At 35.0% G+C, this 14,136-nt stretch overlaps 2 protein-coding genes across 4 annotated transcripts; one reads left to right on the forward strand and one right to left on the reverse strand.

Annotated features, from left to right (window-relative positions):
* Positions 1–75: 75 nt before the first annotated feature.
* Positions 76–2,274, forward strand: LOC101214705 (transcription factor MYB52). The gene is made up of 2 exons (XM_011651144.2): positions 76–606; positions 714–2,274. The coding sequence occupies exons 1-2, from the start codon at positions 141–143 to the stop codon at positions 944–946; spliced, it is 699 nt and encodes a 232-aa protein (XP_011649446.1). The 5' UTR covers positions 76–140; the 3' UTR covers positions 947–2,274.
* Positions 2,275–3,215: 941 nt separating this feature from the next.
* On the reverse strand, positions 3,216–12,187 carry LOC101208935. 3 transcript variants are annotated; one of them, XM_004137327.3, is made up of 9 exons: positions 11,974–12,181; positions 11,426–11,521; positions 10,047–11,258; positions 7,936–9,304; positions 6,537–6,816; positions 6,196–6,303; positions 5,840–6,118; positions 5,199–5,342; positions 3,216–3,844 (listed from the first exon to the last, which is right to left on the reverse strand). In XM_004137327.3, exons 3-9 carry the CDS (start codon positions 11,239–11,241, stop codon positions 3,656–3,658), a joined length of 3,564 nt encoding a protein of 1,187 aa, XP_004137375.1. In that variant the 5' UTR covers positions 11,242–11,258; positions 11,426–11,521; positions 11,974–12,181; the 3' UTR covers positions 3,216–3,655. The 3 variants fall into 3 exon arrangements, with proteins under 3 accessions (XP_004137375.1, XP_031739658.1, XP_011649464.1); XM_031883798.1 differs by lacking the exons at positions 3,216–3,844; positions 5,199–5,342 and adding an exon at positions 5,558–5,648 and having other exon boundaries at positions 11,974–12,186; XM_011651162.2 differs by lacking the exons at positions 3,216–3,844; positions 5,199–5,342; positions 5,840–6,118 and having other exon boundaries at positions 6,196–6,343; positions 11,974–12,187.
* Between the last annotated feature and the right edge of the window lie 1,949 nt (positions 12,188–14,136).

The following is a 14,136-nucleotide window of genomic DNA, read 5'->3' on the forward strand; positions in this document are numbered from 1 at the left end:
TACTTACTTATAAAGATATATATATATATATATATATATATATATATATTATATATATACACACGCACACAGACACAACACATATATTTCGTATTATTATTTGTTGAAATCAAAACAAGATCTGAATTTAGTTTAGGATAATGTGCAGCAGAGGGCACTGGCGGCCTGCAGAAGACGAGAAGCTTCGAGAGCTGGTGGAGCGTTACGGACCTCATAACTGGAACGCCATAGCTCAAAAGCTTCAAGGAAGATCTGGGAAGAGCTGCCGCTTGAGATGGTTCAACCAGTTGGATCCTCGAATCAACAGAACCCCTTTCACCGAGGAGGAAGAAGAGAGGCTGATGGCGTCCCACAGGGTTCATGGCAACAGATGGGCCATCATCGCAAGGCTTTTCCCCGGCCGCACCGATAACGCAGTCAAGAACCACTGGCACGTCATCATGGCTCGTAGGTCTAGAAATAAATCCAAAACCCAAACCCTAACACAAACCCTAACCCAAACACACAATAATAATAATAACAATAATCGTCTTCTTCTTTCTTCCTTTCTCCAACTCCATGCATATCCCACTTCTAATATTTCATTCATCCCCAAACCACCACCTGGTAATTAATTATATACATTATTCTTTCATTTTTTTTATCTTTATATATATGTATGTGTGTGTTTTCATTATTATAACTTATATATTAATTATATGTATCTATGGCAGATGATGCAGCAGCGGCGGCGGCGGCGCATAGTAGTTGTTCCATTATTCATTATTACGACTTTCTCCAAGTTAATAGTACGGATTCTATGAATGGAAGTGAAGTGATAGATAACTCATCAAGAAAAGAAGATTATGAAGAGGTGAATAATAATAACAATGGAGAACAACAGGCGGTACTACTTCCCTTCATTGATTTTTTTTCTGCCTCCAGTAACAACACATCCATCTCATGATCCTCCTAAACACACACACACACACACATATATAACCAACCCAAAAAAAATTAAACCTCCTTTATATATATATTCTCACATTTCCTCTAACTCACTTGGGGCATCATGGAAATCACAATACCCCGCCCCCATATATACATACATACCATATATATATAGTATCCATTATAATGCTGCTAATTAAATTGTACACACTTACACACATCACTTAATATTTTCTATTTTTTTTCATGATCTCTATTGTCTCATCCCTTGTCCATAATCTTGTTAACTAAGATTAGATATGATGTGATGTGATATATAGATATTGTGAGTAGAATTTTAGGCAAAAGATGTGGTTACTTCTCCAATATTGTTACTTGCAACTATATAAAGAGAATAAATCAAATAAGAGATATCTAACCCTAACTCAGCATCAAGAGAGAAATATATACAGATACTTATGAAATAATTAAAGATCAGAAAAATCTTCAAAATTCACTATGAATTCAACATATATTTATTTAGTGTATAATATATGTTGGAGCTCTAATAATGGTTCGAACTCTTTTTTTCAGCAAAAAAAAAACTATGCATATGTATGTATGTATACACACCAGAGACTTGTTTGAATAGTTATAAAAGCTGAACATAATTAGGCCCTTTAAATTTTTTGGTAGCCCAGTTAATTACTTATTAAAACTTGCGTTTTTCTTTCTAACTTCTTGCCAGGTTTTAATTACTAATTAATCTATCCACATGCAAGTAAGCTTGACGTATAAATACTCTTTAGTTTTTCATATATATATATATATGGTAATAGATTGATCAATATAGTTAGCAGCAATCTTTGAATAAAAGGAAATCAAAATTTTATATAGAGAGTTTATCATAACTAATCAAGAGCAGGGAATTGAAGTATGCCACTTGGTGTATGTAAATGACCTAAAACATATTGTTGGCTTCAAACACCTATTAAAAGCCAATATGAGTACAGTTATTCAGCTAACATACATTTGTAATATCAATTTCATGTTTAAAATTCAATATCTCCACTCCATATATTGTCAAAAACAACAATATACGCATATGTATTTATATACAATTTGGTAGAACTGGAAAGTCAAAATGATCAACTCATTCTGCAGAGTTTGAGAAGACTGATCCTACACTAAGAAGCTTAACACAAAATGGACATTCAACTTGTTCTCCAAAAGAAAAACTTTGGCTTAAAGTGAACTTGTAATTGTCTTAATGTCTATTTTTTGTTTGGCCGTTATTAAAATTCGACTTTATCTTACTTTTACTAAATAATCTAATTAAATTTTCGTTCGCTCTAGTTCTGAAAAGAAATATGTTTCAAGTGTCAAACACGACTATCGCTCAACAATAAGGATGATTTTACTTTTACTTTCTTTAAGAGATCATATGTTTAGTAAATATAGTGAAATTTTAAAACCTACTTACACTTGGAATTAACCGATCAACTCCTTTTCCACTTAAGATTCACTGCAGAATTAATTCTCTCGGTGATCGTACTTTAAGTCTACAATAGATCACGAAAGCTCAATGTACTTCAGCCACGTAGTATTTGACCCAATTTATGAGTGATGTAAGGATATTTATGTCAAGACATTACGAACTCGTTGACAAAGAAACAAAAGGATGTTCAAATGCATATGGCACACAATCTAAAAAAAATTGTAGAACTTTCATTTCTGGTAATTGTCGACCATAGTTGTTGCTTTGGTTCCATGATTTACAGCTTAAAAAGTTTCAAGTTAATGAATATGAACCCTTGGGGCCTTCACGAATTTACACGGGAATTTGTTTGAATACTTGATCAGAATCAAAATCCCACGAATAAAATTTCCAACGTTCTCTTGCCTTGAACTTTCTCTATTGCAAGAAACCATGCAGGCAGAAAAGAATTATACAGACGTTTATACCTTAATGAATTTCTTTAAGCAATATCAGAACACGAGGGGGAGAGAGGATAGCTGTAATATATTTGATCTCTGTCTTTTAACATTTGATCACATCTAACTTAATTCGTGTCATGAACATCTGTCATATGCAATATCAGAACACGAGAGGGGATGAGGAAAATAAAGTTGATGGTGGAGGAAAATAAGGTTGATGGGGGAGAGGAAAATAAAGTTGATGGGGGAGAACAAAATGGGATTGGTGTTTGTAGCGACATTTCAAAATATCGGCGTGGAATATCCATTTCTTAAGTCACCAGACCTCCTAGAGATTGTAGGAAAGTCCCAGTTAGTAGTTTCTAATATAACCTAACAGACATTCACAACATACTGAATCCTGACTGATCTTGCTACAAATTTGGGTGCAAGTATTTTTGCAAAATATAACTAACCTAAAGAATTATCACACATGTACAACAAGATTGTCCCCTTTCCAAATCGATAAAAATAGAGGAACCCCAAGAATACACATAAAGTCAGCAAAAACTACATTTTGATTGTGGTTAAATAGGGCACAACTTGGTTAGGGGATAAGAAGTTCGGTACAACATGAAAAACTGAACAAACCTTTCATTCGATTGGGAAGAAATTTGAAGTGCAAAAATCCCTTCAAAAATCAGTTAGAAAGGCCAACCATGTTAAACCATGAATCACATTGCGGCTCCATCCTGCTTGAAAAGCCAATAAACTACAATCACGAGGATAGCTGTAATTTATTACTAGAACCAAAGAAACCCCAGACCGTTCACGAAGAAATGGGTTCGTAAGGATAAGATAGCCATGGGTGTTTCAGTGCCTCAGATGCAGAAGGGCGTTTCTTGGGATTTATCTCAAGCAGATGAGAAACGAAGTCAATGAACCCTTGATCCCCCATTGGTAATCGGTGCCTTAATGATGTCTTTTTCGGTATTAGATACTCCAGTCTATTGCTTTCCTGGAAAAAAGAAAATTTACGTAACATAACATGAACAAACACTCCATCGTACGTGTCTGTTAAAGAATGGAAAGAAAGGAAGAAAAATGAGAGTAGGGTATTATAGAATGAAGGTGGATACAGTTGCACCATTCATGGAAACGTGATTTAAAGGATATTGAATGGCCCAACAGAAGTACTGGGTGAACCTTCATTGCCCGACAAGATAATCAAGTGAAATTTAAAATCAAAAGACACCGTGCCATTAAATATTTTCAACAGATAATTTCAAACATAAGAAGCAAAAAGAAGCTAACAAGATAAAAACTACAAAAAGAAGCTAACAAGATAAAAACTATCTTCCTCATTTATTGTATAAAGAATACTGAAGGGCCTCTAGAAAAAAAAAATGAAGAGGCTACATAAAATCCACGGCTCTTAAAATTTATGTTGGTGATCTGATCTCTCTTCAATCAGATAGATGGTACGCAAATACAAAACACTGAGAAAGTTTGGACAGGTAAGTGAGAAGAAAAACAACAGAGCATTAAAATCGCATGCAACAGGAAAAAGCAAGGAATGATTGAACATATTCAGACCCAATATTTAAAACTATTTAAAAGATTCAGGTTTCTAAAGTGGCGTTGGAAAATTCATCCCATTAAAGTTGGATGGTTCATGCCCCACGTCAGAAATGAAGTTTCCTACCCAACCATAGTATGATTGCAACTTATATCATGCTTGGCAAAAAAGAAAAAGATCGAAATCCAACTAGAAAATTCTCAAATTTGTTTGAATGAGTCAATGGTATTTGTTTATCTTCTCTTCTCTTATTTTCCACACACACACATGAAGCGAAGTTCTCCTTTCATCACTGGATTTTTCTTCACCTTCTTTTTTCAAGTTTTCATCTCTGGGTGTAAGGTGAAGGTTCCTAACCTCCAAACTGAATAGTCTTGTCGCTCCAGATACATCAATTCTTACAACTATGATCTTTTTATTATGACTTTACTACTTGCAGTTTAAAATAAATTAAATAATAATAATAAAAACCGAGTTAATAAACAAGATCCTGAAAAGAGATCTTCATCAAGTAGAATTAACTAATGTGACAAAGACGGCTCTTTCAACACTTGCATCACATACTTCTCACCTCACCATAAGAGCTCATACTGTAAATTGTGTGGGAAAAATTAACAATTACATTAATTGAAAACATGAAATTGCATGTGCATAGTAAAAAACTGCAACATACATCGCACACTACTATACATATTATGGCATATTTGAGAATAAAAAATGGTTTTGAAGAATATGGAGGCTTCATATCACATTCACATGTAAGAAAATATTTTACTACACAGCATAAATTTACCTGATTTCGTTCATACAGCATATGATTCTTGGTAAAGTACTTATACGTATCTCGTCCCTTAGCAAGCATACTTTGATCAATAGGACTTATAATTCCAATCACACGTGCAAGTAATGTAGCAGGTGAATCATTTTGGAACAGAACCTGCAAGCGAAGTATCATATGAACCATTTTCAACAGCATGTTAAAAATGCTACTGAGAGAAGAATGAACTTTAACCCCAAATAAACTCTAGGCACTTACGAAAAGAACTCCAAATTCAAGTCAACCTTGATAAGAAATACGTTTTGGAAAAGATACTCTTAATCAGAATATGTAAAACTACCAGATGATGCGACGATGACGTGGAGATGATGTGGGAAGGAAATCATCACAAGACTTTCAATCCATCGTAAAGGCTTTAATATTACTAATTGGCGAAGGTAGAAATAGCCAAAGGCTTACAGGCATCTTCACAACAAAACAAGACAATTTTAACAATTTGTCACCTGTCCAATGTCTATTAATTAACCAAGCAATTTTCATTGTCTTGCTCTCTCTAATAGATAAAAATAAATAATTTTTTTTTAGTTGAAAAAGTAGATAAATGTTAATAATAAGAAATACAACATGGTTGATATATATGCTAGCGTAAACCTTACATTGCCAGTACAAAGTTCTGCCAAGATACAGCCAAGAGACCATATGTCTATCTTCTTGTCATATGGAAGTCCCAAGATAACCTCTGGAGCACGATAGGATCGGGATTGAACATAGGAGCAGAGATGATCTGTCTCAAAACAACTGCTTCCGAGATCAATAACTTTCACCTCACATCTACTGTAACTTTTCACCAATATATTTTCAGGCTTTAAGTCGCAATGTATAAGATCAAGACCATGTAAAAACTGAAGTGCCTCCAAGCATTGAATTGTAATTGACTGCAACAAACCAATTTCGGTGGTTTAAAACTACGCCCATTTCAAAAAAGTTATCCAAATTATTCACCTTCACAGACCTGCAATCTTGGCATGGTGAAGTAGACTTCTCCTCCTGATTCTCTATTAAATTTGTGAAACTCATACAGGTTTGCCTTCAGAAGTTCACATACAATTAACAAATGCTCCTGGAGGGGAAGGGGGGCCAATTCAACCAATCATTAAAACCTGTTGAGACAATTTTAAGGAAAAAGAATGACAATAAATGCTAATTTGGCATATTACCTACTTCATATACCCTTGAAAATCTGAGGGAATTTTTAGGTGTTTTCAAAAACAAATACTGCAAATAGCCATATGTGACTGGACAGGGGAAAAAATTATCCACCACAATAAGCATCCATGATCAGTCAGCACTTACCCGATAGTAGAAGTAATCATATAGTCGTAGGATGTGGTATTTGTCCGCTGGGTCGTGCTTATTAACATATTTTAGAAGCTTTATTTCATCAAGGCTCTGATCAAAAAAATCCTTGTTGTTCTTTATGATCTTTATACACACATCCATGCCTGTGTGCAGATCATGTGCTTGTATAGCCTTGCTGAATGCAGCTGACCCAAGATATTCAGTGACATGGTAGCGTCCAGCTATCACAGAATTTAATACTACATGGAAATTCTTGTCCTCCTCAAAACCAGTTCTGAGTAACAATGACACAAAATCAAAATCTTGGACACACTACTGGTAAGTACTCATAATACCAGACTTGTGAGACTTCTGAGAGTTTTTTTAATCCGGAAGAACTTACATAAAACAAAGTAAATATCTTACTACAATAAAAAAAGACGAAAGAATAGCTTCCATCTTACAGTACGAGTGATTAAAACACACACACACAATGAAGTCCTCCACTACTCAATAAAGAGATAGCAGTCCAAATACAATTATGCAATCTCGAGAGAATTACTTGTAAAATCCTGTAGGAACATATCTAATTTTGAGTTTCTTTTTTTCTTTTGAAGGATACAAAACTTTTCAGCAAGTAAATGAAAAGAATCTACCTCAAAATTCACCACAATAAATAAACAAATGAAAAGCCTCGGGACAAATAATAAACCCGGAAAAACTAGTAGGGTTAAAGAAACCCAAAGGTGAGAGGTACAAGACAAAGAATACTTGTTAAGAAAGGGAAATGAAAGCGTCCCAGATTCAAGAGATATCTCGAACGGAAAAGTCACAGAAGAGCTGTGATAACAAACATTTCGAAATTTTTAATGAGATACAATATGAAAAGTTTTGAGAAAAGGGAGTATCATATAAAAAAGGTTGTCAACAAGCCAAAGAACCAGATAGTAAGAGAAGAAAATTCAGAAAAACAGTCGCCATTTGGTCACAATAAAAAAACCTAGTATCTTCCTCCTATGTTCAAATCCATCACCTTCGGATATTCTCGCACTCCAGAAGACAGGAAAAAAAATTCACTTCTTTGTTCTCATTTAAATTTTCTGATAAATATCTTCATCAGAAAACTAATAGTAATTATTCTTGTTATTATTAATATCATATATTAAATTTACAGATTAATTAATTGACTCGAAAAATGTACAGATCAGTGGTGAAAGAAGCACAAAGATTTCCTATGAGCAGATAGAGTGGAGAATGTTTTTTCAATTAAGAGGGACAATAACAAAAGTACAACTTACATATTATTTGTTTGGGTTTAGTCAGACCTCAGATCACTCAATATCAGAATCTAAAATAAAATTTTAAAAAAAAAGGTTGATTGATTCAAAACAGATGTGTTATATCCGAGGCATACCTGTTTTTACGATGAACAATTTTGAGGTTGAAAGACTCAAATTCCTCCTCCTGAGACCTTATCTGCCTAACTTGCTCTTGTACGGCAGCTGCCTCTTCATCCTCAAGTGACGCCACAGGATCTTCTTCCCTTACGCTACTGATTTTATCATCATTTTCTATCTTGGGCGCTCTTTCCGTGTATTGATAGTTGGAAAGCATGGAAGGACTTGAACTCCCAGACCTTACAGCATTAGCATTATTTTCATCCCCAAGACTATTATCAGGTGAAGAATCAGAATCTTTTGGCCCCCAAGATGCAAGCATATCGTTGTTAGATTGCATCAAAGCATTTAAAGAAGCATCATTTTCATCATTAATCACTCTGTTAGAGTTGTTAGACCACAAAGACTTGCTTGAACATGCCTGAACCAATTGTCGATCTCTCAAGGGTGGGGGAAATGAAAATCCCCCATCACTTGGATTTTGTTTCTGTAAGCACGTGCTAGTATCATTCCTAGATGCTTGTTTATTTGGTTGCTGTTTACTAGAGCTCTTCTTATCCTTGTTTAATCTATCCAAATATTTTTTGTCTGAATCATTATAAGGAAATCTGGAGCCACCAATTCCAACTTCATGGTCATGAAAGTATTCTAAATCCCCCTCACTGCTGCCTCCCACCAAGCTTTCACGTACTTCACTGCCAATATCTGCCACATCACTATTGATCCCTACACCAATCGATCTAACTGAACCGTGCTGATCATCATCCACACAAATATCGTCAAGTCTTGATTTTCTAGACTCATTTACAACTTTCCCATCCCCTAACATTATCAGCTCATTAGTCTGGGTAACAAAACCTTGCCACACAGGTTCAGCGCGCATCAAGTTTAATTCCTCTTCATCCATCAGTTGCCCATCATATTGAGCCATTAAATCATTTTCATTGGTCCTCCCATACATTTCCGTCACAGTCAACCCCATAGGATCCTCTGAGGTTGTGACTGGCTGGATATGTTTTGATTGAAAATATTGTTCACCAGAAAAATAAGAGTCCTCCTCAGCAAAAGACTGATCATCATCCTCACATTTGGTTTGAGCTCTATCCTGCATATCTGGGACACTTCCATGCCCTGTTCCTTTTTCATTGTCACTTGGATAATCAATCTCATGGGCCAAAAACCAAGTCTCATCCTCAATAGGTTGTCGCATGTATCCAACATCGTCGTCGTCGTCATATTCATCAGAGTCCCAATACTCATTTGGATAGTCCAGAGACTCACTTAAGCCATCACCAACAGTGGCAAAACCAGAGACTAAATCAGAAGTATCTTCTGCAATTCCCTGACTTACAGACAACCAACTGCCACCAGTGTTCCTCTTTCCACCTTCAATTCAAACTCAAAATTATATCTCCAAATATTTATAATCAAATTAATACAATAAATACACAAAAAAGTTCATAATATTTTTAGCATACTCTGAATCAGAAACGACACTAAACTATTTTTAAGTAAAAGATTATGCTCTTATTGAGAGAAATGAAATAATGCACAAGAACACACAGGGAAAACACGCCCAACAAAACTTCCAGTGTCATGTGTGATATGACATGGAAATTTTGACAAGATTTTTTGCTGTCCCAATTTCATTTTTTGATTGATGATATCAGTGTCTCCATAGGCCCGCCCCCCAACCCCCCCACACACCCCTTCTGTCTAGGTTACTGGTTACATATCTAAACCTGCTTAGCTGCAACGACTGTCCATTCAAATTCTCGTTCTTATAAGAGGTACCACAAGGTATTAACAACGGAAATTGTAAGTTTTGGGGAAAAATTAAGTCACTGCCAATTAAGCTAGGATGAAATTAAAAAGGTTTTTTACTTAAAAAAAAAGGTACTAATTCCGTCAATCCATAAATTTGCAGGATCGTGAAGGAAAAAAAGGATGTCTCATCTGGCTAGAGCAATTGTTCTAATTAATCCCTATTTGAAATCAAGATAGTGCAAGGAACGAAAAATGCCAAAATTATCAGGAAAAGATGAGGATAACCCAAATATTATCCAGAAAGTATCAATTTGCTATGGAGTAGATAGAAGTAATTGTCTCTATTAGTGTAAGTTCATACCAGCTGATGAAATTTCTTGCCCGACAGGCACATCTAGATAAGACCCTATAAGAAGGGAGCTGTCGATGCTAGTAAATTTTGCAATCTGTCCATCACGTTCGAAGTTTTCCTTCCAACTAAGACTCAAAGGCTTGTCTTCAGACTTCAGTTTGACGGGTGGCAATCGAGGCAATTCCTCCTTCTGACTTTCAGCCACGAGAGCTAAACTTAAATTGCCTAGAGTTTTTTTATCAGCAGTGTCCTGAGATCTACCAAAATATAAAGCTCTTCCCACCTCATCTACTTGCTCTTTAATCGTTGCCCTTATATCATTCACCTCTGCTTTTCTCCTTGCATCTGATTTGTCAGAACCAATCGTGCTATCATAACTGTTTGACACATCTCCCTTGGAAAATGGAAAAACAGTCTTCACAGAGCAATCCATCAACAAATCGGATGATGAAGAATCTTTACCTTTATACCATGACAAATCTGCAGTGTTTTCTTTCATGTATGCAGAAGTAGCCTTAACCTGCTGATCAAGTTCCTTTGGTTCAGATTTTTGGGAAACATCATATTTAGTTTCTACATTCGCTGTGCTAGCATTTCCATGCCACAAGTCTCTCTTTTCACTAGATGAAATCACACTTTCACCTGTTTTGAAATTGGCTTTTCTTGATTCAGAAACTTCACCAGTATGATATCTGGATTTTTCAGATACCTGAAGCTCTGGAAAGCTATTTGCATCTTTAACCCCATCATTCTGAGTGACTGCAACCAGACCGTTGCTAGATTTTACTTTCCATGAATATAAATCGAGCACGGTATCCTCTGAACCTTGAGAAAAGGTGAAGTTCCTGTCACTTGTTCCAACTGCATCATTTGATTTACTCCTCTCTCCAAACGTATAATCATTTTTCCATTTGCTTTCAGCACCATTTCTACCACTTCCACATTCTATTTCCTTCACAATAAGTTCCTTGGAAACATCAAGATTAACTTGGGGACCTGACAGTCCGGTCTCCACCATTGGTTTGTCCCCATTTTCTACCTCTAATGTGTCCCCTAAACCCTTCTCTTCAAGGGTAAGTTTCTTGAGAAGCCCATTCAAATCTGGGTGGTTATTGAGCTCACTCCGCAATGCTGCCTCGGCTCTTGTGAACTGATTCCGTTTTAAGAATTCCAGAATCACATCGATTGAATTTGTATCCACCATTTTCAACTTCTAAAAATCTGCAAAATCACCAAAGTGGGAGTGGGATTCATTTTAGCAATTTATAACATAACATTACTGAGATGCAACTCCATTGGTTGCAAAGGATACGAAAGAAGAAAGAAGATGTATGGGTGATGTAAACGGGATTTTGCTAGATTCCCTTAAAAATTTGAAGGAAGCTGACCTATTACTTAGCTCAACTCAGCGGCACCATTCTGTCTTCTCGCGCTGTGGAACAACGGGGAAATCCAAGATTTAGGAAATTGGAAGATGCTTCTTCCTGCACATAAAAATTAAAAAGAGCATTCAATAAATGGAAAATGATGTTTTTATTGAGATATATGTAAAAAAGAAAAGCAAAGGTGCATAAATAAGGCCATGTAGAGCGTCCCACTCCGGTGGAATCGCCGATCAATAACAGATTGTTAAATTTTGATCGAAAATGGGAGGCGAGAGTTGGTAGTAAAAGCAATAGAAGGCGTTGTGTTGGATTGTTCCGTCCAGTATCTCAGGAATCCAAAAGGACTCAAGATATAGTGGAGTTGAATTCATTCGGAGGGCAGCTTAAGGAAATGTCTAAGCAAAATGAAACGTTAAGAGAAACCCTAAAACAAGCGGGATCTGAAGATTTAGTTGTTGGGCAATAATAATAATAGGGGTGTGTGGATTTAAACAAATAGAAAGAGGAAAAAGGAGGGATAAAAAGAAATGGAGATGAAAAGAGAGGAGCACCTGGTGGTTGCTGCTGGTAAAGTGGTAGTGGTGGTGACAGAGGAGGATGAGGGCTGTTTCCGCGGTGTCGCTGCTGCTAATGCTTCCCTTCTTTCTTTTCTTCTTCTTCTTTTTCTCTTTCTCTGGGAGCCCAGCCTGCTGTCTCGAATTGAACTCGTGGACCTAAGGCCAGTTAGATACTTTTCGAGGCATTCATTGTTTTTTTCCCCATTATTTTAAATACATCAAATATTTAAACAATATTCCCCCCTCCCCTTAGTTTTCTTTTTTTTTTTTTATGCTTTCATCATTTCGTTGTGCTCAACATCTCTTATTTCTCTCCCCCGTCCTCAAGTATCTAAATCACTAAAATTATTAAATTAATACTTCTTCCTCCCCATTTAACGAATTTTCCTAATTTGATTAAAATAATTTGTATTTGAGATATATAATAGATGAATTAGAATAATTTATATTTTGAGTTTATAATAGTATGTGTTTGGTATGTAGATTATTTTGGTTTTATAAGAATAAACACGATGTCAATATCAAATTGAAAGTTTTAAATAATGTGTTATTGTAGCTAATTGGAGTCTTCTAGATAGTATTTAGTATAACGAAATATGATTGTTATAGTTTTAGATAATCTTGTCTCAAACGGTCATTATATATTATTGTGAAAATAAGCCCTTCTCACAATAGTACACACCTTTAAAATCAAGATGTGTTGGACATTTAGTTCACCAATAGGTTTTCAGGTTCAATATTAAATTTAATTCCAAACCGGTTGAAATTAGTGTTAATTTAGCTTCTAAACTTTTAAATTTATAAATTTAATTTGTTAACTTTGATATATATGTGAAAGTTCATGAATTTGTTAGACATAAATTTAAAAGTTTTATGCTCGATTATAAACATATAATTTTATTTTGTATAATATAGTTCTAAATAGTTTTTACTATGAAGAGATTTGAAACCAAGAAAAGAGAATCCGTGAGTGGTTTTTGTTTGAAAGGGATAAATTAATCAGTAATTAATTGCCTTCTCTCACTCGTACACATATAATCTTCCACTGCACTACCAACTACTAAACCATCCTCACATGACGTTTCCCTTCTATTTACCACTTTTTTCCCTATCGTTATTCTTGAACAAATCTATATATCTAACGGCACAAATTTTTGAATAATTCATCACAATTTCATATTGAATAGATTTTGTCCCTTCCATTGGGGCCAAAAATGGTCTGTCCTTGACATTACAATTTCAAATTAAATAGAACGATTCTTTTGACATGGAAGTAATTTTGATCATTTTCGTGTGTTCTCATGTCACTTAAGACAAAATCATTTGAATTTGAATCTTGATCCAAAATACTTGTTATAGGTAGAAAGTTTGTGAATCTTTCATAATGCACTTAATACAAAAACTAATATTATTGATAAGGGAATCAACATCAACTCACTTTGTCTCTTTTAGATGTCTGAAATTGAAATATAGAATAACATAAGTATGTCTGGAAATGATATTAAAATGATAATTGTTTTAATTGTTTGGTGCATTTAAAATTATATAAATGATCCAAATCAATCAAGGAGAAAGTTTTATTTTCTATAATTAAAACCAAAATTGACATGTTTTTGACATTTAACCATGTTGTTTCCTATCACGTTGCAGAGGGAGAGTTTGGATTGGTAGTGGTTGATCGACCTCACCAAATTGTTGTGAAAGTTGAACGTGGATACTACTTGGAATAATTCCCTCACGATGTCTTAGTTGGCTTATTTACGAGTCTTTTAGATCTTTTCTTTGTGTAAGGTTTTAAAAGGATGAAGGTTCTTCAAAATATTAGGATAATGATGCTAGAGTTATTTATAAAAGCACGAGGAAATATTGTTCTTTTGATGAATTATAAGTTTTAAAGACTCTTCTTGAATGCGAGATTTGACACCTTTGAAATGGTCAAGTTACATTTTGAAGTTGTGATCTCACCAAAATCAATGATATTTTGGATGAAATTCATACCTTGATGCATATATAACATGCTTTTAGTGCATTTCTCTTTTTGTTTGTGTCTCGAAATTACCGTTGCACACAACCTCTCTTAGGTTCCTAGTTGGTGTGCGGTTAGCCTCTACTTTTAAAAGATGACTTCAACTTTTTGCACTTCTAATGTTTGGCCTT

Source organism: Cucumis sativus, chromosome 1 (genome assembly GCF_000004075.3).
Source record: "Cucumis sativus cultivar 9930 chromosome 1, Cucumber_9930_V3, whole genome shotgun sequence".
NCBI lineage: Eukaryota > Viridiplantae > Streptophyta > Magnoliopsida > Cucurbitales > Cucurbitaceae > Cucumis > Cucumis sativus.